This window comes from Drosophila willistoni, assembly GCF_018902025.1.
Source record: "Drosophila willistoni isolate 14030-0811.24 chromosome XL unlocalized genomic scaffold, UCI_dwil_1.1 Seg142, whole genome shotgun sequence".
Classification (NCBI taxonomy): domain Eukaryota; kingdom Metazoa; phylum Arthropoda; class Insecta; order Diptera; family Drosophilidae; genus Drosophila; species Drosophila willistoni.
The window spans coordinates 7,214,880-7,229,099 of NW_025814053.1; the positions used below are offsets into that span (position 1 = coordinate 7,214,880).

Consider the following 14,220-nt stretch of genomic DNA (forward strand, 5'->3'; position numbering starts at 1 on the left):
TGATGACAATGGAGTTTTCGTATTGGAATCGGAAATTATCTAAGTTTAAGGAATTGTCAGGGAACACATGTACACCATCACACACACACACACACAGAGAGACACGGCCAAGATTGAATTGGACAGCAATAATAAGTATGTGTACGATGGGGAATGATACCAATAAGTATATATATAACTCTATATATATATGTACATATATGTATACACAAATATATGTATGTATAAACAAAGATATAAATGTATATTTTTTGTTGGTTTGAATGTTAACATAAATCTAAAAAAGCAAAAACCAAAAAAAAAAACCAATAAACCATATTCTATACACTAAAACGCTTGGTCTCATTTCTTCTATCAAATTTGCATTAGTTTAATTAGGAATTTTTTAAATAATAATAATCTTAATTATAATAATCTTACCGAAAGATTTGTTATTGGAACCTGCACAAGTTCATATGTATTCATATATATACATATATTCATATGTATATATGAATGAAGAGCGAACGATTGACCGCCTTGATATGACAATAATCAATTTTGGCAAATGTTTCGACTAGGAAGCGATGCATGTGATCTATAGCAAGCCGTAAAGTATGCAATAGAATATGCTGACAATATATCAAAGAAATATATACATATGTGTCGAAAATGATCTTGTGATAAGTATTCCATGTATATGCACATGTTTGTTGGTTTTTTTCCATCTCATTATATATTGTGGGAATTTTATTGAAGTAATTCAAAGAGTTTAACTCGAAACCCTCGGGGGAGAGCGACTGATAGATACCTTCTTATCAAATGACGTAAAGCGAATTGAAAAAAATATGCAGCATCATTTGTTAATGGTGACAGATTCCAAAAGTCCAAGAACATTCATGCAATCTATTTTCACATTTCATCACATTCATTGTCAAAGTCAGCTTATTGTATTTTTAGATGATAAGCTCGTAGATGTCCTACATTAACCCAGTGGGGCCTTATTCAGAAATTATAATCTCCCCCCTGCCCTATGTAGGCCCCCCATGACATGAAATTGCGATAAGATACAATAACATTGATATGATCCGTTGTTTATTTTGTTAATCGGTGAAGCATTAAACCTAAATAGTGCTAAGATTACAACTACTAATGATAAACAATATGCTATGAGAATTGATAAAGAGGGGCGTTTTATGAGAGTGGTAGGCGTGGTTTCATACGTAATTGAATACCATTGCCGCTCTTCATTACAAGTTCGGCCAGGGGATTCGGCTGATGATTGTCAGCTGGCATTAATTGATAGTGACGCAATAGCATAGAGAGCGACAATTTAAGCTCCAGCATAGCAAATTTTTGGCCTAATGATAATAAAAATACAAGTTACTAGATGTGAGCCATTGTATTGCCAATTTTGACTTACCTATACAATTTCTGGGTCCCGCACTGAAAGCAGCAAAGGCAAATGGATGCATTTTCGTTTCATTCAAATAGAAACGATCGGGGTCAAAGCGTTCGGGTTCAGGAAAACTATTGGGATCACGATGCAGCATATAGATAAGGCAACTAATGGATGCTCCTTTGGGTACTAGAAGTTTGCCCACATTCAGATCCTCATTAACTTTGCGCGAAAAGAACGGCACCGAGGGATATAGGCGCAGTGTCTCCTTGATCACTGCCTCTAGATAGGGCATGGAATCCTTTTCTCTGCCCTCCAGTTCCACAGCCTCCTCGTAGACACGTTGTTGTACTTCCGGATGCTTTGAAAGCAGGCTGAGAGCAAAAGCTATGGCCGAACTGGTAGTATCATGGCCCTCAAACATAAAAGTGTCGACTTCTTCACGTATATCGCGATCACTTAGCTCCTCTGTACCGCCCTCCATTTGGGCGAGCAGAAGCATATCGAGAAAGGCCAAGCGACGTTTAACTCCAATATCGTCTTGTTCGGCCTCGGGCCGGGACTCTTGCTGCTCTTTCTGGAGTTGCTGGCGACGTTGCCGTATCACACGATTTGTCTCATCGTGCAAAATTTTTAATGCATTATCACGATCACGACCCATTTGAGTGTATTTAAAGAATACATTCAAACGTTGCCAAAATGAGAAGCTCTGTTTGTGCAAAACTCGACAGATACTAACAGAGAGACAGAAAAAGAAAGAGAGAAATTGGGAGATAAAGACAGAGCGAAAGAGCAAGAAAAAGAGGTTTAAAGAATAAAGTAAGATTCGGCTATATGTGACCTTAGGATATGTTAAAATGAGCTAAACTTATGTTATATCGACAGTGACACAAGGAATAATGTAAGTTTAGTTTAATTTTTAGGTTAGGGTGGCGAATGAGATCTATTGAGGGAGGTTACGTATAGTAATACTTATGTTTCACTCACGTCTGCACAGCTTTCACATATTCCGAATCACTTTGCATCTGTGCATGCTTCTTAATACCCATGGCCGTCTCACAAATCGCATCGAGGGCAAATAGTGTTATATATGGATATATATCAAATACCTCACCATTGGCACGTTCCTTCAAACGACTGACCAGGATGCGACAATTCTGTTCCATGGGCTCCTTAAACTCACTAAGTATGCGAAAATGAAAGGCTGGCGTCAATAATTTGCGACGGCGATGCCACGATTCACCGCCATTGGTTAAAAGTCCCTTGCCCAGCCATGCCTCGAGCAGTTCATAGTTCCTTGACTTATACACCAATGAATTGTTGCCCAACAGCTGTTTAATATCCTCCGGATCGGTGAACATTACCATTAAATCCTTGCCAAACCATATGCGAAATGTCGAACCATGTCTGGACCGCAACTCCTTCAGCCAGTTCAATATCTCTAACAAAAAATATGCATGAGCCCATTGCTTTCTTTGTTTCCTTTGCTATCCTTTGGCTTACCTCCTTTCTTCACATTGGCTATCAGTTCACTCACACTTGGTCCCGGCAAGGTCTTGGCGAAACGTTGCAAACGTAAAAATGTCAAAATCTGCGGTATAAATCGCAGAAAAAGTGCCCACAAAACAAATGCAAGCAATGCCAAAGTGTTCATACTTGCGACTAGTTAGTTCAATTAATACAACAACAAAAAAAAAACACAAACAAACAAGTAACAAAAAGTGGTCTTGTTTAACAACAACCACTAAAATAACTAAGTATAAGTAGCAGTTCTCTCTTTCACTCTCTTTCAGTTACAATGTTAAGATTTATGGCGATGTTTTTTTTTGTTTTGCTTTTCTTTTTTGCAACCGCTCTGTTCTCAGTGTCCAACACAACTAATTCTCAAACATGAATCCGTCTTACCGGCTAAACTAAATTGAAACATTTAGATTCCATCGAAACGCTTTCTTGTATGCTCTTTCCCCTCCATTCATATCAGGTGATAAGAAAAATTTACCTTTCCAAAAACTGATGTATATTCATTTGAATTAACAAAAGTTTGCGAATAAATTCTAGCTAAACCTGATAACTTTCACCGATAAGGAAATAGAAAGTCAAGGGCAATACTAAATTTTCTAAATATATTGACATTTTGTTTTTATTGTAGAGTAATTTTTAGCAGAGAGAACAAAAATTAGAACTCTCAGTGACGATCTTGGGATTGTCGTTGTGTCTATCGTATGCATCATGCATAGCCGTAGTGCAAAACGAGTTGACGTTGACCTACATAGAGTAATATATATACACATATGTATACATATAGACATCAAATCGGGGTAGAAGCTGTCGTCTACAAAATCTGATTCAGTGGGTGGGGTTAGGCAGGGTTAGTTCCATATAGAGAGTGTTCTATTTTAAGGTAGATTGTATAATGCACGAAGAGTAATGTCTCAGAGTAATGTCTATATAAGATCACCCGGTATTTGACACCTGTTTAAGAATCAGCACATTTTTAATTACTATAGTGCATCCAGAACCCTATTACCTTGTTGCTTATCACTAGAAAAAAAAACCAGCTTATCTTTAACTTTGTAGAACTTTATGATCACATTTTATGGCTCAAAGTTCATTGCAAATAGTTTGTTATTTGTTTCTTTGTTTATTCTTTCTTTCCTGTATTTTGTTGACCAGCTGACTGATGAATTGTTTATAAATCAAATACTAAAACTTAGTTTGTGCTTGTGCATTAACAATGTTGCGAAAAAAACTGAAGCAAACAGAGGAAAAGAATAAATTGTTAAGAACATTTTTTTTTATATCTCACTCTCCCATTAATGAACTATATTCTCTATTCCGACTTTGAAGATAGTCTGATGGAAACACCATAATAGATTATAAATCAAATGAAATTAGCTTATTTTTCTTTAGGATGTTTTGGCAATTCATTTGAGTTAAAAACTGATTTGTCGGTACCATATAGACGATCTAGACATACCTTTATTCCTTTATACTATGTCCCTTAGGAACCTTTTAGGTTTCTTTGCTTTGATTACGACCTCCTATACTCTCTAACCTGCTCAGAGTCTTCTAAATAAAGAATGTTGCATTGTATAAAGGAATAATAACAAAACATTTTGCATTTTTCGAAAACAAGTTGAAACCAGGAATCACTTTTGAAAAGATTTGAAGATTCATGGAAAATGTCATTAATTCCTTGTAAAGTCTAAAGAATTAGACAAATTACAAAAAAAAAAGTGCAAACTGAGCAAAAGTAATAAAAATTAATGCAAAAATATACACTTTTCCCCATAGTAAAATACGGGTTCAAAATAAGTTTATTCTCAAAATTAAAAAGGCAGCCTAAAAGTATGCATAAGAGTAAAAAAAAAGTTCTCAATGCGACTAATCGCATTAAAGCCCAATTGCCAGACCTAACTACCTTTTTTCTTAGCCTATTTAAAACGAGTCTAATAGTTTATTCTTTTACTTTTTACATAACAGAATATCAATAATTTTGTTTGCCATTTTATTACCTAACATTGGAATACTTTCAGGCTGATTTTATATTTGTATACAAAGCAAAAGAAATCAAATTGCTGTATTGCAATCTTTTGGCTGCCTACTTAAGTTAAATGTTTAAAAATTTGTCTTTTCTCCATAGTGCTGAGCTTAAAAACCATTGGCGTAAAGTAGACAAAATATTCTGATAAAATGAGTTTAGCCAGTTATTTCTGTGTATTATATGTGTAAGTACACATGTTAATTAAAGCAAGGGCTTCAACAAGAAATTACATATTTCTTGGAGTATTTTGGCAATCGTTGTTTGTTTACCTGGCCAAAAGCATTCGCAGTGCTGTGTCAAGGTTGAGCTTCACTTTCGGAATGTACATATGTAAATATTTTTTTGCCCGATTCGGCATATTGATAAGACCCTAACACCTGTCCGGCTGTCTTTAGTTTGTTGTTCAGTTTTGGGGATGGGTGCCGGTGGCCAATTACCCAATGGATTTGGCCTATGTCTATGCTCTACTCTGCGGGTTATGCACAAAGACGTGACCACTGCAAAAACTGAAAAAATAAAAGCAAACATTTGAATTTCAATTAAACACTTTATATTTTGCGTTATTTACTGGCACACTGAGAGAATTATACGAAACATAACATATTCATTCAATTAATTTAACTAATTAATCAATCCAACGTCTAAGCACATTTTTATATTTTAGAATATAGTAGAGATAAGGACGTAGGCGGAGATAATAGGCTGGGGGGGATAATGGTGAAATATCGGTTTTTGGGAAGCAAATCTTATTCGTTTCACCAGCATCCCGATGATCCGTCACTGAAAAAGTTATGCCTGAGAAATAGAAATAGAGCAGACTGTACTTTAGATATGCCTGGGCTGAAATTTTAGGTCATTTACATTAAAAAGTTTAGTAATAAATTGTAAATAATTACTTAGTAAGTATATAAAAAGACATATGAAAGTCAAAACTTCACTCTAAGGGGATAAATCTTCAAGACTCTTATGGTTGATTGTGTTTTAGCCTAGTTAATACATGCTAAATATATTACAGATTTTTTGCTTAAAAACTATATATGTTGTCCTTGGTTACAGTAGAGAATTCTTTTGGCTTTTCTTCGACACTTAAGTCTGCTGATCTTTTCTCCCAGTGTAGATTGACGAGAGTTGATTGACATTTGGGGCCAAATGTTAGGAATAAGTAAGCCAAATCGGTTGCAGTTCAATGCACAGTTAAGACCCTCCTAATCCTTACAACATAATTATATATGTACAACGGATTGATAGGGTTGATGTTCACTTGGGTTGTCTGAATCTTAATCAATTCAATGCCGGTTCGTTGCGCTGACCTACCTGAAATTTGATTAATGCAAATGCAGCTCGAAATGCAGCGCATCTGCTGACCTTCACATACCACAAACAACAAAAAGCACTGGCTCAGCTCTACAAAAACAGAAACTGAAAGCAGCCCCTCACCCCTTTCGTCATCCTAGCTCATTTAGGTGCACTGTTTCTCAATCATATTATGATTACGAATTCCATTTTAATTTTGATTTTGTCTGTGATGAAAAGGTCATCATATATCTATTTATATTTTGTGTGTTTGTTTGTGTGTGTGTGTGTGTGTGTTCCAGCTAGACCAGCTCCATGTTACTCTTAGTTACCATATGGAACGTAGGCGTCTACGTTTCGTCATCAAAGTCTTAGAACCAGTTTCAAGTCTTGGCTATCGAACGATAGTTAGTCAAAGGCATAAATCAATGAAATTCCCAAACTATCTAAGAACATTGAGAAAAAATTTACAAAAATTCAGAGTTGGCAAAGTTTTGTTTACAACAAATCTGATTGTGAGTTAAAAATAGATTTAACTGTTCAAGATTTAAATAGTGATAGGAATATTCTTTAATTCAGATGAGGTGTAAGTTTTGAAATTGAAGAAGAACAATCTTGAATTCATTTCTTGTCATAATGTTTAGTTATGAACAATTAGCCAAAGAAGAACTAGGAAACAAATGTATTTACTTGACAAACTGTTGAGTAAAGTGTCCAAATGTGGACAACACATAAATCTACACGGTTTGGAGCCGCGATCCGATGCCGAAAATGCCATCTAACAATAACAATTTAAATGCCATAAAACACGATTTATGTATGTGAGCGCGAGTATTTCACGCCTCAAAACAGTTTCGCCTGCCGCTCCTCTCAAAGTATATATCTCCCTCTCGACAAGTTCAAGGTACGAATAGTAGATGTTGTCCATTAAAAACCAAACAAACCAAATAATAAAAAACCAAAAACAAAGAATTATGTTTACATTAGAATAAAAACATTTCAACAAAAATTTTTTAGCAAATTTTTAACCACCAACAACCAAAAGATATGAGAAGAATTTTGTTCCTCTATTTCTGTTTTTTTTTTTTTTTTTGGCTTACATCATAGCAAATCTTGTCCAGCCTTTGGTTATGATGTTGATGCTTGATAAACTGACCTCTCAAATCTTCTTTGGCTTCATTTGAACGAGCTCAGCGAAGGGGCATGTTGGGGGCAAAGTGTCAGTCTCTGGTTTTTATGGTTTGAAAGTTGTTTGAACATCGCCTATCGATGGGAATTAATTGAGCATTTTTATGTGTGAGGTTTGTTTAGTTGGGTTTTTTGCTTTTTGCACACTTCGAACGTTTGACAATTTGCATAAATTAAAAGATAGTTTGTTTTTTTTTTTTGGGAATGAAAAATGCAATTTGTAAGATATGAGATTGAATTATGTGATTGCTCTCTCTCTGTCTCTCTCTTCTTGATTGTCATCTTTGCCCCGGAACTAAGTAATGCACTGAGGCATAACTGAATCAAATATTGACTCATGTTCATCAACAGTTTTTGTTGTTGTCTTGGAACAAACAATAATTTAAGCTTCCGAATTTTAGTCGAAAAATTTAGATCAAATAGTACATACATACATGAGGTTTTTTTTTTTTAGCATTGTTGTCTAAAGCTGAAACTGAAGGCACTGAAGCCGAAAAAAGATGAGTGAACGCGGAACAGGCTAAGGGTAACATAGTGCTAAGTCATCCATAGACTAGTATTTACTTTTGTTATATCTTAAAGTACATACATATGTACATAAAACACTCGTAGTTATTTTCAAGTTGTAATTGACTTAAGATATTGGCACTTCTATTTTTATAATGCTGACTTAATTAATTATGTGTTTCTCTTTCCTATGGTTGATATTTTTTGTTTCTTCTATTCCCCTTGGAGTTTGAACCTACGAAAAGAATGAGAGAGAAAATAGTTATTGATTTTGAAGACATTGAATGTCATAATAAACATATTGTTGCCTAGATTTAAAATAAATCAAAACTAGGTTTGAGACGTCTCGATATCTTGACGAAATTAAGATAAGTTGTTTAAGAACATAAACTATGTATCTATTTGAATTATCACTTTTAATTGTTGTTGAGTCCCTAAACAATATAGTTTTCTTATTAATTCACCCTTAAATCAGTTATTTTTTACGAATTTTTACAATACTTTAGGCCTTTTCATATGTTTTGATCGCTTAATTACTTACCAATTACAAGCATACTAACAAAATCTTTAAGTGTGCGTGTGCGTGTGTGTTTGAGACAGGTAATTATTACTTAGATTATATATATTATCTAGTTAAATTGCTGGGATCAATTTGACCATTCACCACCCTTCAAGAACATGAGTTCAATGGTCTGATCTGGTCTTTGTGCCCTCAGGTGGCTATTAAACAAATAATAAGTTATATGTATGTGTGTGTGTTAGTATAAGCAGCTTTATTTGATTTAATTGCTCATTAAATTTATGCATTTTAATTAACTAAAGAGCAAAAACAAAACCAAAAACTAACATAAGATTTGCCGGAACAAACAAAAACAAATTCATAAAATAAAAAACATAAATCAACAATTTAATTATATTTAATTACGCATTGCTCTTTGGCATGTTGAACCTTAGCATAAGTACAATATCATAAGTATTTTGTTTAAGTTGTTAATTGGACAAAGAGCCATTAAAAAGCATTGAACTGAAGGAGTGCTTCAAGGGGATCCATGATATCTTGGGGTCTTAACTTGGCCAGATTAAAGACCATTTACATACATATGTATGCATGCAGCTTCAAGCGTCATTTTGATTGCCCTTCAACAGCTAAGAGACAAGCCCAAAAACCGCAAGCAACCAACCAACCCAACGACAGACATCTCAAGACTCCGTAATAGCAAAAGAAAGAAAGAGTGAGAGAGAAAACAGCCATAAACAATTAACACAATGAAACTGTTTAAAATTCCACATACAAATCGTTGCAACGCATCACATTTTGGCCCCCGTCGAAAATGGGTTACACTTTCTCAAGGTCGCCCAACGAAAGCCGTCAAGCGACCAATCTGAATGCAATATGAACTTATGTTATGGTAAATACGAAACACTGCATCCAAAAAAAAAGAGAAAAACTGCATATCAAAGCATTGATTGGACTATAGATTACCCTGTAGCATGAAGAAGAGATAGGTAATTAATAGGTATTTTAAGTCTAATTGTAAGTAACTTGGACAGTTTCCAGAAGGCCCATCCCTAATTGTCTGTGGGAACACTAAAATAAATCGATTATTGCTCATCTGTAATTATTATGGATAGTTGAATTCATCTTATAATAATTAATAATTAATCTTGAACGAATTCTTTAATCGTGGCTAGATCTATGCGATTCGATTTCTAATTCAACTTTAATCAACTTTAATATTCAAAAGGCCTAAAGTTTTGATTTCGATAGCTTTAGAGATGAATAATACGATTACTTTATATGTATATTAAAGTAAATCTTGCTTCCTTAAAATGAGTTAAAGCCATTATAATTGTTGAAATTCAATTTCCCTCCCATTTATCTCATGCCTAAACTTTATTTGTCTCTTTGGTTACAGGGTATTAAAAGGTCATCTTCAGCAAAGGTCATTATGGTCATTGTTATGATCGTTGTAAAATGCATATTTTGATAAATGCATATTCAAATCACACATAATTTTTCCATAATAATACCAAAAAGGTTGATCATTATATCACGACATTGAGATTCCCACGATTGACGACTCCCAAAATGAAATATATTAGCCTGTCTATTTGACATCTTGTCTTTTAGCCATCATGTCAGTGGGTAAGACCAGAGGACTCAGTTTTTCAAACAATCTCTTAAATGATTGACTCTATGTAAAAATTTCAAAAACGTTTTCCAAAGAAACCTTTAATTTTAGTACAATATTTACATACATATACATATGTAGACAAAAAAAAAAAACAAAAAACATACCAAATGCATTTTCAAGTTTTTCCAACTTAATCGTAAAATTATGTCATTGACAAAATTTACTTATTTTGTTGTTCCTTTTTCTTTTGTTTTGCTGACTAAGGGGTTTTTCTTTTTGTTTATTTAAATGTTGTATTACATATATATATATATTTGTTTCATTTATTTTTATTCTTTGCTTTTGCGGTTCGTCAACAATAACAATAATAAACCAAGCAATAAGAAAACAAAAAGATTGGCCTTTATTGACTAACAACAAATTGGTTTGTCATGTTGTTCAAACAAGAATTCTAAGCAACCGATGCTAATGGACTTTTACATAACCCAAAAACGAAAAAAAAGAAGAAGAAACTGAAAAGAAGGTGAGCCAAAAAGCAAAATGCAAGCAAATGGAAAATGTAAAATGAAAAACGGAAAATGGGAAAATTCGCACGAAATGCCAAAGCAGCATTACAATTGGCAACGCGAATCGCGTCTTGGCGACGTCTAAAAACCAAATTAGGCAATTGCCAGCAGAAACTTTTGAGGTAAAGTTAAAGCTGCCGGCAACAAGTGCAGCATGTGGCAATATGCTATTGGTATTGGTGGTGCTGGTGCTGGTGGTGGTGCAAGTTGGTTGTTGCCTCTTGAAAATACTCAAAAAACATATATACAGACATGCAACATGACCACAGTCCGCTTAAACCTTCTACCATGCCACTGCACCTGCCCGTCTCGGCCCTGCCACCGCTTTGGTTCCCTTCTCTGTCTCACTCGCTCTACCTCATTCACTCAGATGGATGGATGGCCGACACTTGTCCGTCTTGTCTAGCGTTGGTTCCGCGGAACCAAACTCGTTCAGATTGCCACAGGCCTGGCCAAGTTGTAGCCACATTGCCACATTCTTCTTTTGCTTACCGGCCTAATTGACTCGCCTCAACGAAAGAGAATGTTTATACCCTTCTGTTCGTTTGCCAACAAGGGGTATATTAATGTTCTTAAATCATATTAGCGAGACTCGAGGAAATCTTTCAGATAATTAGGTCAATTTTAGGATCATCTTTATTAGGGAATTATTTTACCGTGGCTTTGAAAAATCTGCAAAAATGTAAGTCCCTCAGGTGATTAGCTCCCATCTGATTTAGTAGATACATATATAGATCGGAGGATCGTGAGGCTTTAAGATGGCTAAAAAGATTTATAATGTTGATAAGAATCATTCTTGAAATTCTGTCAAAAAGTTGAACAAATAACTTGAAAAATATCTTATTCTGACAGTTTCCGTAACTTTCTTCGAAAATTCTTCTTCCAGTAACTTCTTGCATTATATTTCTATAGAGTATACAGTTTGCGGCTTACTCTTTGTTATTTTATCTAACGCGTTTTGTATTTATTTCTGGTTCCGTTTGCAATTTTGTTTTTGTTTTTTTTTTTTTTTTTTGCAAGAATCGCAGCAAGCAATGTGGATATGGACATGGGGAGGTGGAGCTCTTTTTGGGGCTCTTTTGGAGCTTTTCGTGTGTTGTGTTTTTGATTTTTATGGCCAACGGAGCTGTAAATTGTTAGGCCAGGCGCTTGAGTAATTTGATATTGGCAACTAGAGGCTCACTTTCAATGGATTTGCGTCAGTTAATACAACTACAAGAGCAGCAGCAACAACAACAACATACATACATATATTTCTTTTGCACAACAAACAGAAATATTAAAAGTAACAACAATCATCATCAACGACAAGTTCTGGGGCTCATTGATTGAATTGTGCTCTTCATCATCGTCTTCATTAGCAGCACAACGTTGATCATCATCATGATGTTCTTCATTATGATGATCATCATGATCATTAGAGATTTTGATAGACAATCGTCAGCGCCAAGCTGTTTGTCTAGTTGTTGGCCAACAGATCTTGACTTTAATTATAGATTTTTCGATTTTGCGTTTAGTTTAATGTTAGTAGTTTTTGTTTTTTTTGCTTTGTCTAAAATAGTTGCGAAATTTCCTTACATCAAAATTTTTGAGTTTGTTTTTGTTTTTTTTCTAGTCATTTTGCCTCTTGAACAGTCGTTAAATCAGAATGACACAATTTCATAAAATTAGCATTTTAATAATATAAATTATAAACAAATGTCATTCGCCTTTCTCCAGGTGAAATAATCAATATATGTATAGAATTTGTTGCTTGCCAAAAGCAAAAATCTGCCCTGTCATGCTCAATAAGCTTAAATATTTAATTTATTTTTTATTTTTTATTAATTTAGAACAAATAATCATCGAAAAGTACCCATAAAAACTCTTCTATTGTGAATGCAACTAAGAAATATACAAAGTAGGAGTGTCTCATAGGGAAGATATATCATTTTAATAGCGAAACATTTGTTCATCTAAAAGATATTGCTAAACATTAAACAAAATAGTTAGACATTGTTTTGAATCTCAAGACTTCTTTCTTAATTTGCTCATCTTTTTATGGTTATCTTTAAGTGGCATAACTTTTCGATTATGATGTTTGTTTTTCCTTTTGGGGGGGCGTAACGTCTTGAAGGCGTGGTGTTTTTGAGCTAGTTAGTGACTCATAAATAATTGGCAATGTTTAAGCTTTCGGTCATAGGCTAATAAATTAATGGAAAACCATAATATGTTTCACTTGAATTGATGAATAAATAAACCAAAAAATAGCCGAAAAATATATGAATGAAGAAATATTTCGTTTGTTTGTTTGGTCTTTCTTACAACACTTGTTTTTAAATATTTTGCTAGTTAAGTAATTCATGTTAAGTACAGTCAATACTCGCATATTAGAACGATTTTATTATTATTCTAATATCTTCTATAACTGAAAAACTAATATTTTAGTACTATAAATTTTGTTTAGAGTTCTTTGTTAAAAGTTTTGATATTAAAATTACATTAATTGAGTAGGTTTCACTTTAATTATTAAAAAATCGGTCCTTTAATTTTAGTTAGGGGGATTTTAAAACGATTTAAAGCCCCCACTTGGATGAGATTTTGTTGGACCACCTCTTCCCCTATGTGAGATTTCGAATCTAATTATTTAGAGACTACATAAGGTCTTAGCCAGGTATGGGCAGGGCAAGGCAACTGCCTCTGCTAGAGCGTGAAACTTTGTACATTTTTTCAAAAATTCATTCCATTTTACATATAATTTCTTTATATTTTACTTTTTAATAATACATTTTAGTTCAATTTATTTAAAGCTGAAGTTACATTTGTTTAACTTTTCATTTTTGTTTTTAATAATGCATTTATACCAAACCTGTTTTTTGTAGTTAAGTTACAATAAAAATGTATTAAAAACGCTCATCAAAAATTTAGAATGAAGAACTGGTGAATGGATCACTTTTCGAACTTTTCTGTGTTTAATTTATATATATATTTTTTTAAAGTTAACGTGAAATGTTTAAATATGCCTGCCCCTGGAGGTAAAAGTTGGTCCGATTTTCTTGAACTATTTATATTTGGTATATATAATATCATATTTCTATTATATGTATTATTATTCGCTCTCTTCACTATTGTAGTTTTCTTTTAGTTTAACTCTTTTAATTTTTAAAAAATTAGTACCAAATGCTTTTAATTAATTTTTAAAGAGCCGAAAGTCTTGTAGTCAGTACTCTTATTTTTTGTTTAGTTCTAGTATTAATTACTTTAAATAACATTGTAAATAAATAAATATTTTTTAAACTTTGTGTAATTAAATTAATTGAAAATGGATATTTATTCTCCTTATCTTGGTTTATATGACAAATACACAAAAGACAAGTACATTAGGAATATTTTATCACCCAAAAAAAGAATTGCTGTCAGCTTTTTCCCTCATTTCAGTCCTAAATCTTTCGATAGAGGGCATAAATTTCTTAAAAGGTATCGAATTTATTAGACCAAATTAAATTATTGTTGAGCAAAGTTCTTTTTATAGATTTCTTACTTCAAACTTTCATTAATCAATATATAAATTTTCGAAACAATCGATAATTTAAGGGCAATGAGATAATTATTGGAACTTTACACCCTTTC

General features: G+C 33.5%; 1 protein-coding gene across 1 annotated transcript; it reads right to left on the reverse strand.

Moving 5' to 3' along the window:
* Positions 1–1,047: 1,047 nt before the first annotated feature.
* Positions 1,048–3,233, reverse strand: LOC6644576 (probable cytochrome P450 4s3). The gene is made up of 4 exons (XM_002067393.4): positions 2,882–3,233; positions 2,366–2,819; positions 1,403–2,112; positions 1,048–1,340 (listed from the first exon to the last, which is right to left on the reverse strand). The coding sequence occupies exons 1-4, from the start codon at positions 3,030–3,032 to the stop codon at positions 1,174–1,176; spliced, it is 1,482 nt and encodes a 493-aa protein (XP_002067429.1). The 5' UTR covers positions 3,033–3,233; the 3' UTR covers positions 1,048–1,173.
* Between the last annotated feature and the right edge of the window lie 10,987 nt (positions 3,234–14,220).

What these genes read in the sequence shown, in the direction of transcription:
- LOC6644576 (XM_002067393.4), bottom strand. Translation starts at nt 3,032, where the DNA reads ATGAACACTTTGGCATTGCTTGCATTTGTTTTGTGGGCACTTTTTCTG. An exon ending in TATGTGAAAGCTGTGCAGAC is followed by an intron (nt 2,113 to 2,365) that starts GTGAGTGAAACA and finishes TCTCTCTGTTAG; the next exon opens with TATCTGTCGAGTTTTGCACA. An exon ending in GGGACCCAGAAATTGTATAG is followed by an intron (nt 1,341 to 1,402) that starts GTAAGTCAAAAT and finishes TATTATCATTAG; the next exon opens with GCCAAAAATTTGCTATGCTG.